Source organism: Kryptolebias marmoratus, linkage group LG17 (assembly GCF_001649575.2).
Source record: "Kryptolebias marmoratus isolate JLee-2015 linkage group LG17, ASM164957v2, whole genome shotgun sequence".
Taxonomy (NCBI): Eukaryota; Metazoa; Chordata; class Actinopteri; order Cyprinodontiformes; family Rivulidae; genus Kryptolebias; species Kryptolebias marmoratus.
In genome coordinates, this window is record NC_051446.1 from 18,520,687 (window position 1) to 18,536,046 (window position 15,360).

Genomic DNA, 15,360 nt, shown 5'->3' on the forward strand with positions numbered 1-15,360 from the left:
CTGTCACTTGTCGTCATCACGTCATCACGTCATTTGCCTAAAGGCGTGATTAAAGGTGTCTTCAGCCAGGACACGCGGGAGCGTGATATCCCATAGTACATATGTTGTACCTCGTTCCTCTCCTTCAGGGAACAGTAGTTATATGCATAACATTACGTTTCTGGGAGTGATGGGACAAAACTGGAGCTTTTTGGCCAATCACATCAGTTGTGGTTTTTGGATTCTTGTACCAACAAATTCATCCTTGTTCCTTTTTCTTTGCCGGGGATTCAGCTGTAGGCCGTTAACTTGCACAAAATGTCAGGGATATCAAGAAGGCTAAACAACATCTTCTACATACATATTATCAAAGTATTCTTCTTTCAAACGAATATGTACCTGAGATGAGCTCAATGTGTCATTAGATGGGGTGTCAGTAATCACTAACATTTGTTTTTAGGAGCTTATAGTTCCCAGCAGGGGGTAGGAGGATTAGGGTGGACCAGTACTTCTCTTTATATGCTTCAGTTACATAAAAATATTTCACTGCAGCTACATTTATATGTAGAAGCATTAAAATGATCATTTAGTTGCATTCAGTTAAGACAAACATGCCTTAAAAATAGAAAATTTAATGTGAAAAAGCTTTTGTTTGGAGTTGGTTTGGGTGACCGTGAATCATCCCTTTAGTTATGCTTATAAGTAACACATGACAAGCTGTTGTTTTTCTTGACTTTTCTAGATTTTCCAAGTTGTGTGGATTTGTTTTAGGAATCATTTCCGTATTTAAGGGTCAGTATTGAGGGTTCGTAACAAGCAGAACAAACCGGCTCGAGCAGCCGCAGCCACCGCCGTGTTCTTGAACTCCGGCGTCCAGTGTCACGCTGAGGGGGAAAAAAAAGGGGCACTCGCAGGGCTTCTCCGGTTCTAATGTCAGACTGCATCCGCGAGTCTGCGGTGAGGTGAAGAGACAGGCAACACGCCAGCGGAGCATCTCCAGCAACATGACTCAACCTGTCCCTGCGTGTTAGCCCGGCTCAGTCAGCGACACGAGGGAACAAGGCCGTCCGTATTGAGTCACTGACACAGTGGGCAGCGCCCACACCCGGCATGATCGTGGGGGGTTCGAAGGATCGCATGTTGGCGCGTTCCGTCATGAAGAGCAAGGAATCCTACAGTACGGCATCTGCATCTGCGTCTTTCCTGTGTACCCTTCTCCTCAGCCTTTTCTGCTAACGCGCATCAGGTAACATCGGTTTTCAGAACAACAAATATTTTGTTTATATGTTGTTTATTCCAGTCACAAACTTTGATTTCACTTTTTTTCTCTGCCAAGCTTCTGGTTTTGTTTTCATTGAGTTAAATTTGTGTGCAAGTACCTTGAATTATGCAGAAAATGTGTTTGCCCCCTTACTTATCACTTTAAGATGTCAGATGAATAAACAAATATTGATATTAGACAAAGATGACCTGAAAAAAAGCAAAATGCAGTAATTAAAGAATAATATCCAGCTACCACATGCTTTTGTTTACTTGCAGAAACAGCCGAAGAACAGTCGGTCAACAATGGTGACTTCCAGGGAAAAAGAAACCCAACAGCTTTGAGGTGTTGGTACGTATTTATGCTCATATGTGTGACATATAAGCTTATCGCGGTCTGGAGCTAAATTTTAATTCAAGTTATAAACATCTTTATGACGCTCCACCACCCTGCTTGAGCCCCCATATTTATTCTTGGCTCTTATCTTGTTTTTTTTCTCTTTTCTTTCACGTTTAGCAGCAGATTCACTCCTATCTCCACCTAAACGTCCTCTCCGAGATGCTACGCCCGTCCGATTCCACCACGTTTGTTCTCCTCCAACAGACTACAGCCAGCCTAATGTAGGTCAGGTCTTCAGTGGGTTCCTCCTGAGTTCTGGCATTTCAGAATTACGGTACATCTGGAAAACTACTGGAGTAAACGCTCTCAAACTGCTCCATTAGATGTAGCTCAGAATAACCTCTTTTTTTTATGTTTGATTACATATTTTGTAATAAGTACCTTTTAAATAGAGCTGCGAATGGCGAAAACTTGGAACAGTGGTGAAGGGGTGGCCAGCCTGCTAAAATGACTCCAAGAGCGCATCAGCGACTTATCCAGGAGGTCCCAAAATATTACAGAAGGACATCTAAAGGACTGCAGGCCTCACTCGGCTCAGTTAGGGTCAGCGCTCATGATTCAACAATAAGAAAGAGACAAAAATGACAGATGAGACTATAACGTAAACGACAGGATGGGACTCAAATTGAAAAAAGAATGTAAAGAAAAAGAGTGAGTTCTCAGGCTGGATTTAGAAGCCTGTGTAAACTCTGCTGTTTGATTATCAATTAAAAAGTTAAAAATGATCTTTAATGTCACGTATGGGAGTTGAAGATGGCGTGGAAACAATCTGTGAGCACAATGTCCTCCGTACCGAGCTGTTTGAAACGAAAACTTCCCCTGACATTTATGTGGAATGCATGTTTTCTAGAGCGTGACTGCACAAGTTGTCTAAGGCGACATTTTAGGTGGGCAGCCAGTGAAGCTCTGATTAGTGCTGCCGGGGCTTGAAATATACCCCCTCATTACTCCCGGAGTTGATCACAGATCTTCTCGCACCCCTTTTTTTTTTTTTTTTTTCCTTTTCAGCTTCGGTTCAAATCCTCTGGAAGCCGCCGCGCAGAACCTGTGGACTGCAACGACCACCAAACAGTCAGAAGATGTTTAAGCGGCCGGGTTAATTGGACACTTCTGGTGTTCTCGGTTGTCAGATTTTATTTTGTTCCTGACAGGTTTGCGAACCGCTAACTTTTGCTTCAGCGGCGACAGAGAGGTTGTTGTGTTTCAGATCGTCCCGTGGCCTCCGGGAAAGGAGGTCAGCGGTTTATTTTTAACATGAAAGGTGATAAACTCAGGCTTGCGGTGACCCTTCAGCTCTGAGAGGGTTGGCAGCACATCTGGGAAGATTCTGTTCAGTGTCACAAGTGATAGACGTCAAGAAAGTGTTAGGATGACCACATTTTTTCTTTGGTTTTTGGCACGGCCCACCGGAAGGTGACGTTGGTTCGTTTTAGCTGGCGCAGCTTTTCCCACGTTTACCACCATTTGTCTTTGGGTGGCGCCGCTTTCCGAGCGTCTACAGTAAATCCCCATGTCTCTCTTTGATCAAGAGAAATGGACTCTCTGACTTTTAATCGAGGACCGCTGCGTGTGGCATGAGTGTGGGCGTTTTTTTTTTCGTTTTGTTCGCCCGTTTCCCGTTGTTCGCACCTTGTCAGAATGAATAATTGGAAGGAAGTCTGTGCAGCGAGGTGGGAATTCTATAAGTCGTCGCGATGAAACTATGTTTGCACAACTAAAGGCATTAATTCTGCTGAAGGTGGCCCGCGCCGTGCTTGAGCGTGAAGGGCAATTTAGCTCGACAGTTAAAGCATCTATCTCCAATTCGGATCTCCCCCGGTGAGTTAAGTGGGGACGCTCAAGATAACAACAGCAAGGGCTCATTAACGTCACTTCAGACGCCTCCTGTCTCGCGGAGACATGAAGGAACACACAGGCGCACTGATCCAGACGCTCACACACACACGTCGCCACGAAAGCCTCCCTGCAGTAGCCTGATAAGCCTCTTTGCCTCAGCAACTTGCCCCTGCAAATGTCACACTGCAGCCATCTCAGTTTCCTGATGGGCAGGGAGTGAAAGGGAAGAAATTGAAAATTTCTTTAGTTATTGGAGATCACCTGAATTAAATCTGTTTTTGTTTCTTTTTCTTTTTTAAATGAAAGGAGCTACAGAAGAAATGAAAGAGCCGGCGCACCGCCTGCCGCCCGAGTTCTACACTTAACTCAGCGTGTTGAGAAATGAGAGGCTTGTAGCTGCTTTGGTCGAACCAACAGGGTTAGTGGCGACTCTCGGCTACGACCACGTCAAATTTCAACTCCATATCTGTAAAGTGAACTCGGTTAAAGCCATTTCTTATGTTGGCTAAGCTCACGTTTCTGTGTGCCATCGGAGATTGCATCGACTCCAAAAGTTAACCAGGCGCCGACGTTTCATCCTGCGATTGCTTTTCTGAAAATCTCATTGAAATCCGTTCGGTGGTTCACGAGACGTTACCCGAACACGTGCATGATCGCCCACGTTTTTTGCCCGATGAGAGGTAAAATATTTGCAGAGCTCAATGAAGAGGAAGCAGCTTTGCGTAAACAAGAGGCAGCTTTCTGAGGCTCTCAGAGGAGAGCTCAGCGTCAAATCTTCCTGAGATGAAATTTCATCTAAACACGGGAGCTGTGTGTGCTTCGAGGTTGTTGTTTCGTTGCGTGTTTAAACACCTCCACCATCCAAACCAAACACCCCCCCGAGGGGTGATACTTGCACCAAGGCTTCGAGGGAGGATCTCCCAGTGTTCATGGATGAGATGGAGACGATTCTCACCAAAACTGAAAGGCCTCGGGTTTCTTGAAGCAATGCGTATCGCCCGCCACCGTTTATGCTAGAATTGAGATCAACTTAACATAAGAAGGAACAAAATTGTAGCCGTTTTGGTCAAACCTTATAAATAATGTTACGTGTGATCTCATGAGATATTGTGAGATCTTGCCAGATCTGTTAGGGCTCAAAGTATGTGTTGTGAATGACTCTCAGCTCTTACCACACCAAATTTTATCACAATATCTGTAAGACTGGCAAAGCTATAGCGTTTTTTGTGTTTCCCAAGTTCAGCCAGCTGTGGCAGCCATCTTGAATTGGGTTTACTCCAAAAGTCAATCAGTTGTAGATGTACATCCATTGATTTCTTCCTGAGAGTTTCAATAAAATTTGTCAAGTGGTTTATGGGATATGTTGCTAACAGACAGATAGACACAGTCAGCTTAAATAGTTAATGGTAAAAATTTAAACACAGATACAGACCAGTTAGCTCTTGGCGTACGAGTTGGGGATCAGTCTCAGATACTACCACAGCAAATATTAGCCCAATATCTGTCAAACTGACAGAGTTGCAGCCATTTTTGCTTTTGCTGAGGCTTCTTAGATGTGGCGGCCATCTTGAATTGGATTGACTTCAAAAGGTAATCAGTTGCAGATGTTTATCTGCTGATTATTTTCTGAGCGTTTCATCCGAATCTGCCCTCTGTGTCATGAGATTTTTTTGCTAACAGACACAGGCAAATCATTGTTCACTCTTTGGCCTCGGCAGTAAAAATGGCCACAGTTTAGACAGAGGTTTCCACGAATGCTTTGATGCTTACAGCTGCTGACAGTGTTTATCTGGCCTCAATGAAAAAAAAAAGCTAACTGAGGTGCTTCTTTTAACCTGAAACCATCGTTCAAGTGCCCTGGAAAAAGGACACGTTCCATCTTTCTGCTCAGACACGGTGAAAAAGGTAAAATCTTTTGTTCAGCGTACGCGGCCTTGAAGACTCGAGGACAGATGGAGATATTTAGGCCGTCTCGGCGGCGGCGGGAGCGGTTTCTCACCACACCGGGGGCGTTTGTCTTTGACGTCGTGACATGAAGTCTCTAATGTGACGACGTGCTCACACAGCCTGCGAGGAGGGGACAGCCCGCCCGCCTGCGCCGGGCGCTCCGATGACCTCTGCCTGAGCACCAAAAAAAAAAAAAAACTTCAGCCCTAATTGTGTCCGGAGGAGCTCTGCTGCTCAAGCTCAGGCCTCGAACGCACGCAGCAGCTGAGCAGACATGTCAGATCCATCATCTGAATCAGCTCCTAACACACATTTAGGTGGGCTGTTTTCTACAAACTGGCAACTTCAAGATGGCCGCCACAGCTGAGCAACCTTTACATACACAGAAATGACTGTGACTCATCCAATTTTATAGATATTTAGCTAAAATGTGGTGTGGTAGTAGCTGAGACTCATCCCCAACGTTTGTTCCGAGCGCTAACAAAGTGCAGACTTTTTACTATTTTTAGTTAACTACTGGATGGATTTCAATGAAACGCGCAGAAAATAATCATTAGATGTAACTCTACAACTGATTAACTTTTAGAGCCAACCCAACTCAAGATGGCTGCCACAGCCAACTGAATTTAGAAAACCTCAAAAGGCTCTAACTCAGTCAAATCTACAGACAGCAAGATCAAATTTGGTTTAGTAGCAACTGAGCTTTATCCCCAACATAAACTTTGAGCTCTACGCATCAGTGCTTAAAACTTTGGCATTAACAGTTGGGAGTCAGTGCTGTCTGTCTGTTAGCAAAATATCTCATAAACCATCAGACATATTTTAGTGAAACTCCCAGAAAGTAGTCACTGGATGCACATCTGCAGCTGATTAACTTTTAAAGTCAACCCAGTTCATGATGGCCACCACATCTAATCAACCTTAGGCAACACAAAAGTAGCTATAACTCAGTCAGTTTTACAGATATTGAGCTAAAATTGACAGATCTAGAACTCCGCCATGAAAAGCATCGGGTGATTACTTTAACTTTAATATTGCTTTAATTCAATAACTAAATGAGTTTATCTGCGTTGTGCAACTTTTCAGAACTTTTGACTCTGCGCGTCAAGCCAGATCAGCGGACGGTTTGGTGGGCCCGTGTCAAAGGTGAATCACGTCCGAAGAGTTCCACATTGTCGGAGAGAACGGACAGTTTTAACAGCTCGTGCCTGACAGCAGTTTTCCCTCGTCTCTGACGCTTGTGTCGCAGTCACAGCGGAGCCCAGTTTGCCCCTGGATTTCTTTACGGTGTGGATCTGAGCCCGTCTCCTGTCTTCCTCCCGTCTGCACAGCCATCACATAAAGAAAAAACACGCACACATCTCTCTTTTGATTGTGAATCTCAATAATCTCCCTCTTCATTTGACATTTAACACAGCTGTGATATCCTCTGCGTTGATTGCCTCTTGCTGGGCTGCCAAAGCTCTTTTGTGTGTAACATTTAGAAGGCTAAAGGCTGGTTTCACAGTATAATGAGGGATCAGAACAGCTGATCAGGGAGACGGAAGAGGTGAGTGACACTGGCTGCATGTAATGTGAGGGAATGCAAAATAAAGTAACTTTTAATTAAAATTTGCAAGTAAAAGCAACATCAATGAATGCTCCCCGAGCCCCAGGCTAACGTTCAAAACTAAATTATTTACTTTTAAGAACATTTCGACTCATGTTGCATGCATAATTCAAAGTAATAAATCTACAAATAAGCACATTACATGATGACATCGAACAGCAATCGATCATCAGGTACGTTATAATTAAACACACAGTAGAATATACAATGCTGATACTGATTTGACTTTGTTAAGACATCAAAATTCAATATTGAATTTACATTTTCAACACATACAAAATGTCAAATGTAATGGGCAGATATGGCATGCTTTTCCGAGTCCTCACACTGGAATCATTGAGACACACACTCTGGCATTCAAACATTAGAATCTCATTCTGATGTGTGATGTTTCCCAAATTTCACGAGGCGTAATCCCTCCTCCATCGATGCGAGATGTTTTACACAATCCCAATTCTAAAAAAAAGTTGGGATGTAAAAAAAAAAAATGGAAACGAAAACAGAATTCAACCACCTGGAAATCTCATAAACCCACATTTTATTCAGAGTGGAACACAGTAAACATATCAGATATTTAAATTTAAACTTTAAACATTGTTGGTGGCTTTTCAGATGTGTAAGCTGCTCATGCCATAGGCTGTAATGCACCCCCATACCATCAGAGAAGCAGGGTTTTGAACTGATAACAGCTTAATTGGTCCCCTTAATCTTTAGTGCAGAAGATGTAGCGTCTGGCTTCCAATCAGAATTTTAAATTTCAAATTATCTGACCACAAAACAGTTTTCCACTTTGCCTTCAGAGCAGAGATGTACAGAACAGAATCAGACCTGTTTTTAATGCTGAGGTCCTGAAGATCACGGGCATGTAATATTAACTCTAACATTTTTATACCAAGTCCTCTCACCTGTCCCTATGGTAAAATGACCTTATTTTTTCCTAAAAAATGTGTCATTTCTTAGTTTCAGCATTTGATATGATTGTTATATTACACTGTGAATAAAATATGGGTTTATAAGATCTGCAAATCATTGCATTTTGCTTTTATTTACATTTTCCACAATGCCCTAGCTTTTTTTTGGAATTGAGGTTGTATAAACAACATGAGAAAATGTGATCTTAGCATGATTTCAAAGAGAGCACATGAACATTAAAGACTGTGGCCGCCCAGACTGCTGGAGTTCCAGATTGGAATTTGACGTGACAGCTCAGGAATGACAGCGAGGCCTCGGCGTTGTCACAAATGTTACTGCGCCCAGGATGACACATGGCAGTGACTGACACTTTCACGTTGCTCATGTCCTTAATAATAGCAGCATAGGCACCCAGAATACAATAAACAGAAACGGATGAGGAGGCAGAAAGTAACCGATAACGACAAAATCCACAGCGAGAATCACTTTATTAATGCAGATTTAAAAGATCACTGCAATCTGTCTGACTGTGAATCACTGGCTGTGGGCAACAATAACCGAACTGCGAGAATGTCAGAAAGTTAAATGTCTGCCACCTGTGACCTTTCACCTCCGAGCCCACGACCTGTCCGGTCGTCAGTCGGCGTAGAGGATGAACCCTGAGAAGGTGCTGTATTTGTTGCTGTTGCCCCCGTGAGCTTTGCCCCCATCCAGTTTTATAAAAACCTCGTCGCCTGCATCCAAATGAAGTATGACACTGTTGCTGGCGTAGTCATAACTCTGGTCCTGGTCTTGGGCGATGGCGCTGGCCCTGACCTGGAGTGTCACACACAGACACACAGCCAGCATGTAATAAGTGAAGACATTTTAACACGGAGGGAAATAACTGTTCAAAGGCTTAAATTGACTGACAAATAAGAAGATAAACATATTATTAAAAAAGTATTTCAGATCTTTTGAAGTGAGGTTCTGTGGAGGGGTTATGAACAATCAGTATCTTACCTGAGAGGTCTCCAAACACTGGGCCAAGGACCGGTACAGGTCCATGGATCATTTGGTCATCATCACAGAAGTAACATCCTTTTCACAACTACTTTTTTTTTTCTTTTTAAAAGCAACTTACTACAAATTTGGCACTATTTTTCCGAGACTCTAGCGTGAAAGCTCGTATCGTTCTTACTCTTACAGCCAAGGCGGGATGTAAATGCAAAAAATGGTCTTTGTCTGAAATAAATCACTCCACTAAAATAAGTACGAGTGCCTCTTTTTGGTTGTTTTTGCTGGTTTACAGCCTGGATAAAGGAGGTTGTGACATTAATAAGAAAAGAAAGCAAACATCAACAGAGGAAAGTTCAGTTGTAGTTATAAACAACGTATTTAGGGTGTTTTTTTACTCACTTTTTATCTCAATATTTTTTCCTTCTCCTCCAGTGCCCATTACAATTACATGGACAAGACCAATTTTGCAAATTTGGTAATGACTTCATAAAGCTCCTTCTAGCAACCTTTAGAAAAGGCAGTAGCTACTTTGGCAACACTGCTTTCCTGCGCTCAGTTGTAGTTATTTTTCACATACTCACAAACCTACAGGCTAACCCTAGCTAAAATAATTAAAAAGCTAACTTCACTGGAGAACTTCTTTTTCCCCTCTGGTCCTCGGAAATGTCGCCTTTTTTTGAAACCGCTTGCCAGGTTTTGCGGAAGAGGACCCAGGAATGCAGGCTGGCACGAGGAACTCGAGTAAAACTTAAAGATTTTATTAAAACAGGGAAAGCAAAACAGAGCAGAACTTACAACAACACAAGGAGCGGACACAGAGGAGAACCTGGCATTTCATAGAGCACACAATGGCTGATTGAAGGTGAACAGAGACTGACTGAAAACAAAGGCTGAGGTGGAAAAGAAGGAGTCTGCAGCTGAGACTAATGGGGCTGGAGACGGGTGTGAGTAGGCATGGCGAGGTGACTACAGGAAAGTACTGACTGAGGGAGAAGTGGCTGGTGGCACAGAGGAATACAACAAGGAACAGAACTAAACACAGAAAATAAACATGATAACAAAAAAAGGGGGGGCTAACAATGAACACAAGAAGAACTGCCATAACATAAACTAAAAACCCAGATCCTGACACGAGTTCAGGACGCAAAATGGTTGGGGACCGCTTACTTGTTGTAGACCTGATCGAAGAGCTAAAGGCTAATCTGAGCTGAGCCAGCACTGAAGTAGATTGCTGCTGATATTTAATCTTTGTGTCGTGAGCCTGCTGAACCGGCTGTTGGTAAGCCTGTCGCACTGAATGAGCACAAGAGTTTATCAAATTTGCTGTGATTCTGTTTTAGATTGGAGTTATTTTTAAACACCTGCAGTCTACTTTGGTTTTGGTCACAGTCCGTCCACAATTAAGCTCTATTTCTCCAAACCGAGGCTATTAGAAGAGCTATCTATAACAGGTAAGATATTTATTACTCATAGCCTTTACGCGGAACCTCACCTCAAAAAGTCTGAACCATCGCTTTAAACAAAATATTATCCACGAATCTGCACATGATTTTGGCCACCCTTGTTTACAACGCAAACAGATTTTCTGTTTGCCAAAGAAAACTTTCACAAAGTGAGTCCTGATTTAAGCAGTTTGACTTTGTGTAAGCGTGTCCCCTGTGGTGAATATCTTGTTTTTATCTTCTGACTCAGCTGAAAGGGTCAGGCTTGAGTCAGACTGCCTGTGAGGAAGGATGGCAGCGCACACTCTCCCTTCCCCTCATCCTCTGCTCTTAACATCCACCTTTCTCTGGGTGAGGCGCCGAAAATGTCACGTTTTGACGCATATAAGTGTCATTGTGTCAACACGGGGTAATTACAGAGAGTGTTGGTTAAGGAGCATCATACCCAAATCTCCTCGCCAGCGTGTGTGCGTGCGTTTGTGTGTGTGTGTGTAATGGAGGGGGTTAAGTCCCTCTGCACGCATGCTGGGAGACATATCCTTTTAAGCTTAAGCTAATGTCTAATGATCTTCTGTTACACAGGAGCTTTACCCCACCAACCATAAAAATATAATCCCAGCTTCAACAAGGCTGTGCGACAGGTTAGTCAAACTAGAATAAGTCCTCCAATGAGCCCAAAAAGACTTGAGGCTCATGTGAAGAGGCGTGCACGGTCAGGAAGGAAAGGTTAAAGGACAGACGTCAGCACAATGATGGGTTTATTTGACGTTAAAGTGATGCATCCTGAACTCTGACTTTAACAGCACAATGCACAACCTGATCTGATCCCAAATTAGAGTTATTAAGCGTCCTATTTTAGAGGAGGGACGTGGCAACAAGACGCTGAGCATCATTGTGCCGTCTTTGGCTGAACTGACCCGTTATATCAAAAAGAAATGAGCTTATAATTATGTTTCGTTCCGGCTCTTACTGTTGTTCTTATGATTATCCTCATTATGTAAAAGCCTGTCACTGACCAAGTGAGTATGTGAATAAATACAAGCCACTTTTCAAGATAAAATAGCTCTTTTCAGAATTTATGGCTAGTTTGCATTTATTCTGCTCCTAGCTATGTTTACATGACCTAAATAAAACTGATCCTCAATTAACAGAGAACAGGATATAATGTAGGGACTGAAATGGTACTATGTGTTACAACTGTCAGCCTAAACTTCATATTAAAATAGTTCATTATTGAATTTTACTAAATGGATGCTCAAAGTTTAAAGCCTCAATAAATGAATACAGCAATTATGTTGCTTTACACAGCAGACTATAAGACGTATATTAAAGTTTTGGCTCAGTGAAATTAGGAATTTTGGCATCTTAGAGAAGATTTGGAGTTTTTTATTCAAAATCTGAATTCCTGACCTCTTTATTTTGAACATTTGGTGGATCCATCATATGTTAAGGGGCATTGTATGAGTTTTCCTGCCCCCCTTTTTTCAGACAAGGCTCACTGCAAAACTGTAACAGGTGTTCTGATAAAATTTTCATCCTGATTTAAAGTTTCTTCCATACTTACTAGACACAAGAAGATCAAAATGACTTCTTTCTTTTGGCTGGAAGATGGTTCAAGCCTGTGTTGAAGTTTTACTTTGTCACGTCTTTGCAATGTTACTTGTTCCTAAATTTAAAACATGAAGTGAATAATGCATCTGTTTGTGAGGTTGAACAAGTTTACCTTTGCTCCGCTTTTTAAAACTGAGAACCTTCCGCATCTACGCAGTGGTAACAAACCAGCCCTGCAATATAACGTTTGTGACATGTCGCTTTTTGAAAAGATAAGATTCATTTGGATTTGTTTTGGTTTCATGTCCAAAGCATTTTGTCTCTTAAGAGCAAAAAGACAACCACCTTATAACATGATGCAATCAGATATGACAACAGATTGTTTTTAGTGCACTCTACCTTGCTTATTTTCTTTTGAGCACATGCAAAGTGCATTTGTTGCTTTGGAAATTCTAATAATCCTTTTTGTTCTTTAAAAATCCACTAGTTTCACGAACATGGCATCTCAACTTTTATTGGGTTGCATTATGAGGCACAGGAGTTTGTTATTTTGTCCAGTCTGGGCGAGATGTTTGTGCCGCAGTGTTTAGGCTCTGATGTGTGTGTTGTTTGATCAGCGTCATCACCTCGGGCTTTTTGGACTTGACAAAATTATTCACGAGTTGAGCAAATATCATGAATTGATGTTTAAAGGGTTTGGCTTGACACGCAGCCTGATAGCATGCGCTGGTACATCAAGATTCCATGAAGTTTGTTGTATTTTAAAGGGCAACAGCTTTGAACTAGCCTCAACCCCGGGGGTGTATTTTCATGTGTGCACAGCAGAGATACGGGCTGCACTCCTTCCACTCACGTCAACGTGTACATCAGAAGATGTGCATTATGTACAGATATACAATCTGGCAGCATGCCAGTGTGAATTGTCATTACACCAGATTACAACACCAGGCTAAGTCTAATTTCATTGCACACATGAATGCCCAATCTGGACTGCCTGCACAATGGTTGCATTGTTCCCTGATCAATTTGATGCAAGTCCATCACACTTTGGGATTAAAAAGAGAAGAACATTTCAAAAAGACTGTTCAATATCGTTTTATGTTAAAAAATAAACCATATTTACAAAAAAAAAAAAGCGACGGCATTATGACGTTGAACCTGTGGAAATAAATTGGTGTTAAAGGTGTCACCCACCAGACCGTTTTTGATCAGATCAGCCCACATGCTGGTGCCGTCTCCTCCTCTCATCAGCACGTTGTAGATGAAAAAGTACGTTCCCGGGATTTTACAGGTGAACTTGCCCGTTGCACCTTCATAGTTGCCGCCAATGTTAGTCACGATGTCATCAAATCGCAGTATGTCGTAACCTTCTTGGGGGTTCCGTAGTCCTGCGTAAAACGCCACCCGAGGGGTGGTGTTGTAGGTGGTTGTGCTCACTGCCCCGAGAATACCCGTCCGAACAAGGTCTATGTTGTCGCCCGGTGGCCCTCTTGGTCCTGGTGGACCTGGCTCTCCGGGGGGTCCTGGGGGTCCAGGCTTCCCAGGACGTCCCGGTTTACCCTGCGGGCCGTGATCACTGTAGGTGGGCAACGGCGGGCCGATGCTGTGATCACCTAGATCTTCCTCATTGTCCACCAGAAAGCTGGTGGTCGACGTATCCGTGCCCGTGTGCACGCCTGTGCCCGGGGTGTTTGGGAAGGGGTCGCACACCATCCGGCAGGTGCCCAGCATCTCGTAGTGGCTCGTGCTGTCATCTGTGCCGCTCGTGCGCACGGAGCTGACAAGCACAGGGATGAGGACCACCAGAACCAGGACCAGCATGACCCCCACCGCAGCCGCCACCAGGGTCTTTCGCCCGATGCTGAGCTTGGGAAGGGGCTGCGCTGCCAGCCTTGAACTCTCCGGGGCTGAAATGGTGGCTGTGGGGGGATTGCGGCCACCTCACCTGGCAAAACGCAGACGCAAGGAGGATCGCCGATGGTGGAGATGGTGCCCGGAGAGAGCTGGTGTGAGTCTGTGAGTGACTGACAGAGCTGTGGAGGAGTAAGAGACGGAGAGGAGGAAGGAACCAATGTGAGCAGAAGGAGAGAGTAAGAGAAGAGATGAGAGGGAGAAAAGGAAAAGAAGCAGTGGGGAGGAGACAGAGAGCATCATCAGTAACCCTCGGAGTCAGGGCTGAGGAGAGCACTTTGTTGCTGGCAGATCTAAGAAGGAAGATAGATCAAGAACAGGAACCAGATAATATTCAGAAATGTTTGATATAGGTATGTATGAGTTACAGTGAGAACAGATTTTATTCAGGTAAGAATATATATAAAAGGAAGGATGTCTGGGTTTCTCTCCTAGACCTGTTAACTGCTGGAGTCAACCCTGTTTAACTGTTAGCAAAATATTTTATAGACACTGGGGTAAACTGACTGAAATGTTCAGGAAATAATCAGTGGTTGAACATCTACACCTGATTAGCTTTTAAAGTCAACCCAATTCAAGATGGCCACCACAGCTTAATTACGTTAGCAAACGCAAAAATGGCTAAAATCGGTCAATTTACAAAATTAATGAGCTACAGTTTGGTATGGTAGTAGCTGGAAATCATTCACAGCACAATCTTTGAGCGCTATTAGATTGTGCAAGGTCTCACGTAAGATTGCCCATAATGGTATTTTTTAGGATTTGACCAAAACGGCATGAGATAATCTTAGTCTAAATCTTTGGCATGAAAGGTGTCCTTCAAGGAATCCTGAGTAACGTGTGTCTGAGGGAACAGTGGAAACTATAATTCTCAAGTACTCTCAGTTGAGCTTTGGTCTTTGCAAAATTGGGAAACTTTTAAGAAAAGCAAGTCAGGACTTAGTAATTAAAACTCCATTCAAAGCTAGATTGCTCTTATAAATAATTAGATGAGAAAGGTTTTCACTTTTTCTTTTTCTTTTTTTTTTTTTTTTCTTTCAGCCGGGGGCAGCATGTGGCAAAATCCCTTGAAATTAGTTTTTTGTTTCATCATGCATCAAATGTCATCAGAGTTGGACAGGTCCAGGCTACAAATGGACTACTTAGGCATCTTGAACTCAAAAGAAGAAGAATTTTACTGTTGCGATGTGTGTAGGAAAGGTCTACCTTGAAAATGTCGGCTGGATGGCAGCGTATGTTGCTTCAAAGTCAGTTTATATAAGTTAAGTTAAAAGTTTTGATTTGTCAAAAAAGCTGCTGAGTTTTACGCATAAATCTGGTCATTCCTGCGTGGTATGTAGTCCTTCAAGTAATGTTAGGACTTTAATTTTTAAAAGCGTTTATTTTTTGTTTATGGTGTAATTTTGCCCCTTCAGCTGTGGATACAACAACACTGACAGTGATTCTCAGAACTGTTTGGCTGTGCATGGGGTGATTTCCAAACAAGAATCCAGTTTTTATTTTGCACTTTTATG

The 15,360-nt window shown here is 42.9% G+C and overlaps 1 protein-coding gene and 1 long non-coding RNA gene across 2 annotated transcripts; one reads left to right on the top strand and one right to left on the bottom strand.

The window, feature by feature from the left end:
• Positions 1-1,128: 1,128 nt before the first annotated feature.
• Positions 1,129-8,462, top strand: LOC112451233. Its single transcript, XR_005234265.1, has 3 exons — positions 1,129-1,591; positions 1,757-3,893; positions 6,509-8,462. It is a non-coding gene; the product is annotated as an uncharacterized LOC112451233 (long non-coding RNA).
• Positions 8,463-8,579: 117 nt separating this feature from the next.
• On the bottom strand, positions 8,580-13,903 carry LOC108249663 (C1q-related factor). Its single transcript, XM_017439193.3, has 2 exons — positions 13,130-13,903; positions 8,580-8,759 (listed from the first exon to the last, which is right to left on the bottom strand). The coding sequence occupies exons 1-2, from the start codon at positions 13,754-13,756 to the stop codon at positions 8,580-8,582; spliced, it is 807 nt and encodes a 268-aa protein (XP_017294682.1). The 5' UTR covers positions 13,757-13,903.
• Between the last annotated feature and the right edge of the window lie 1,457 nt (positions 13,904-15,360).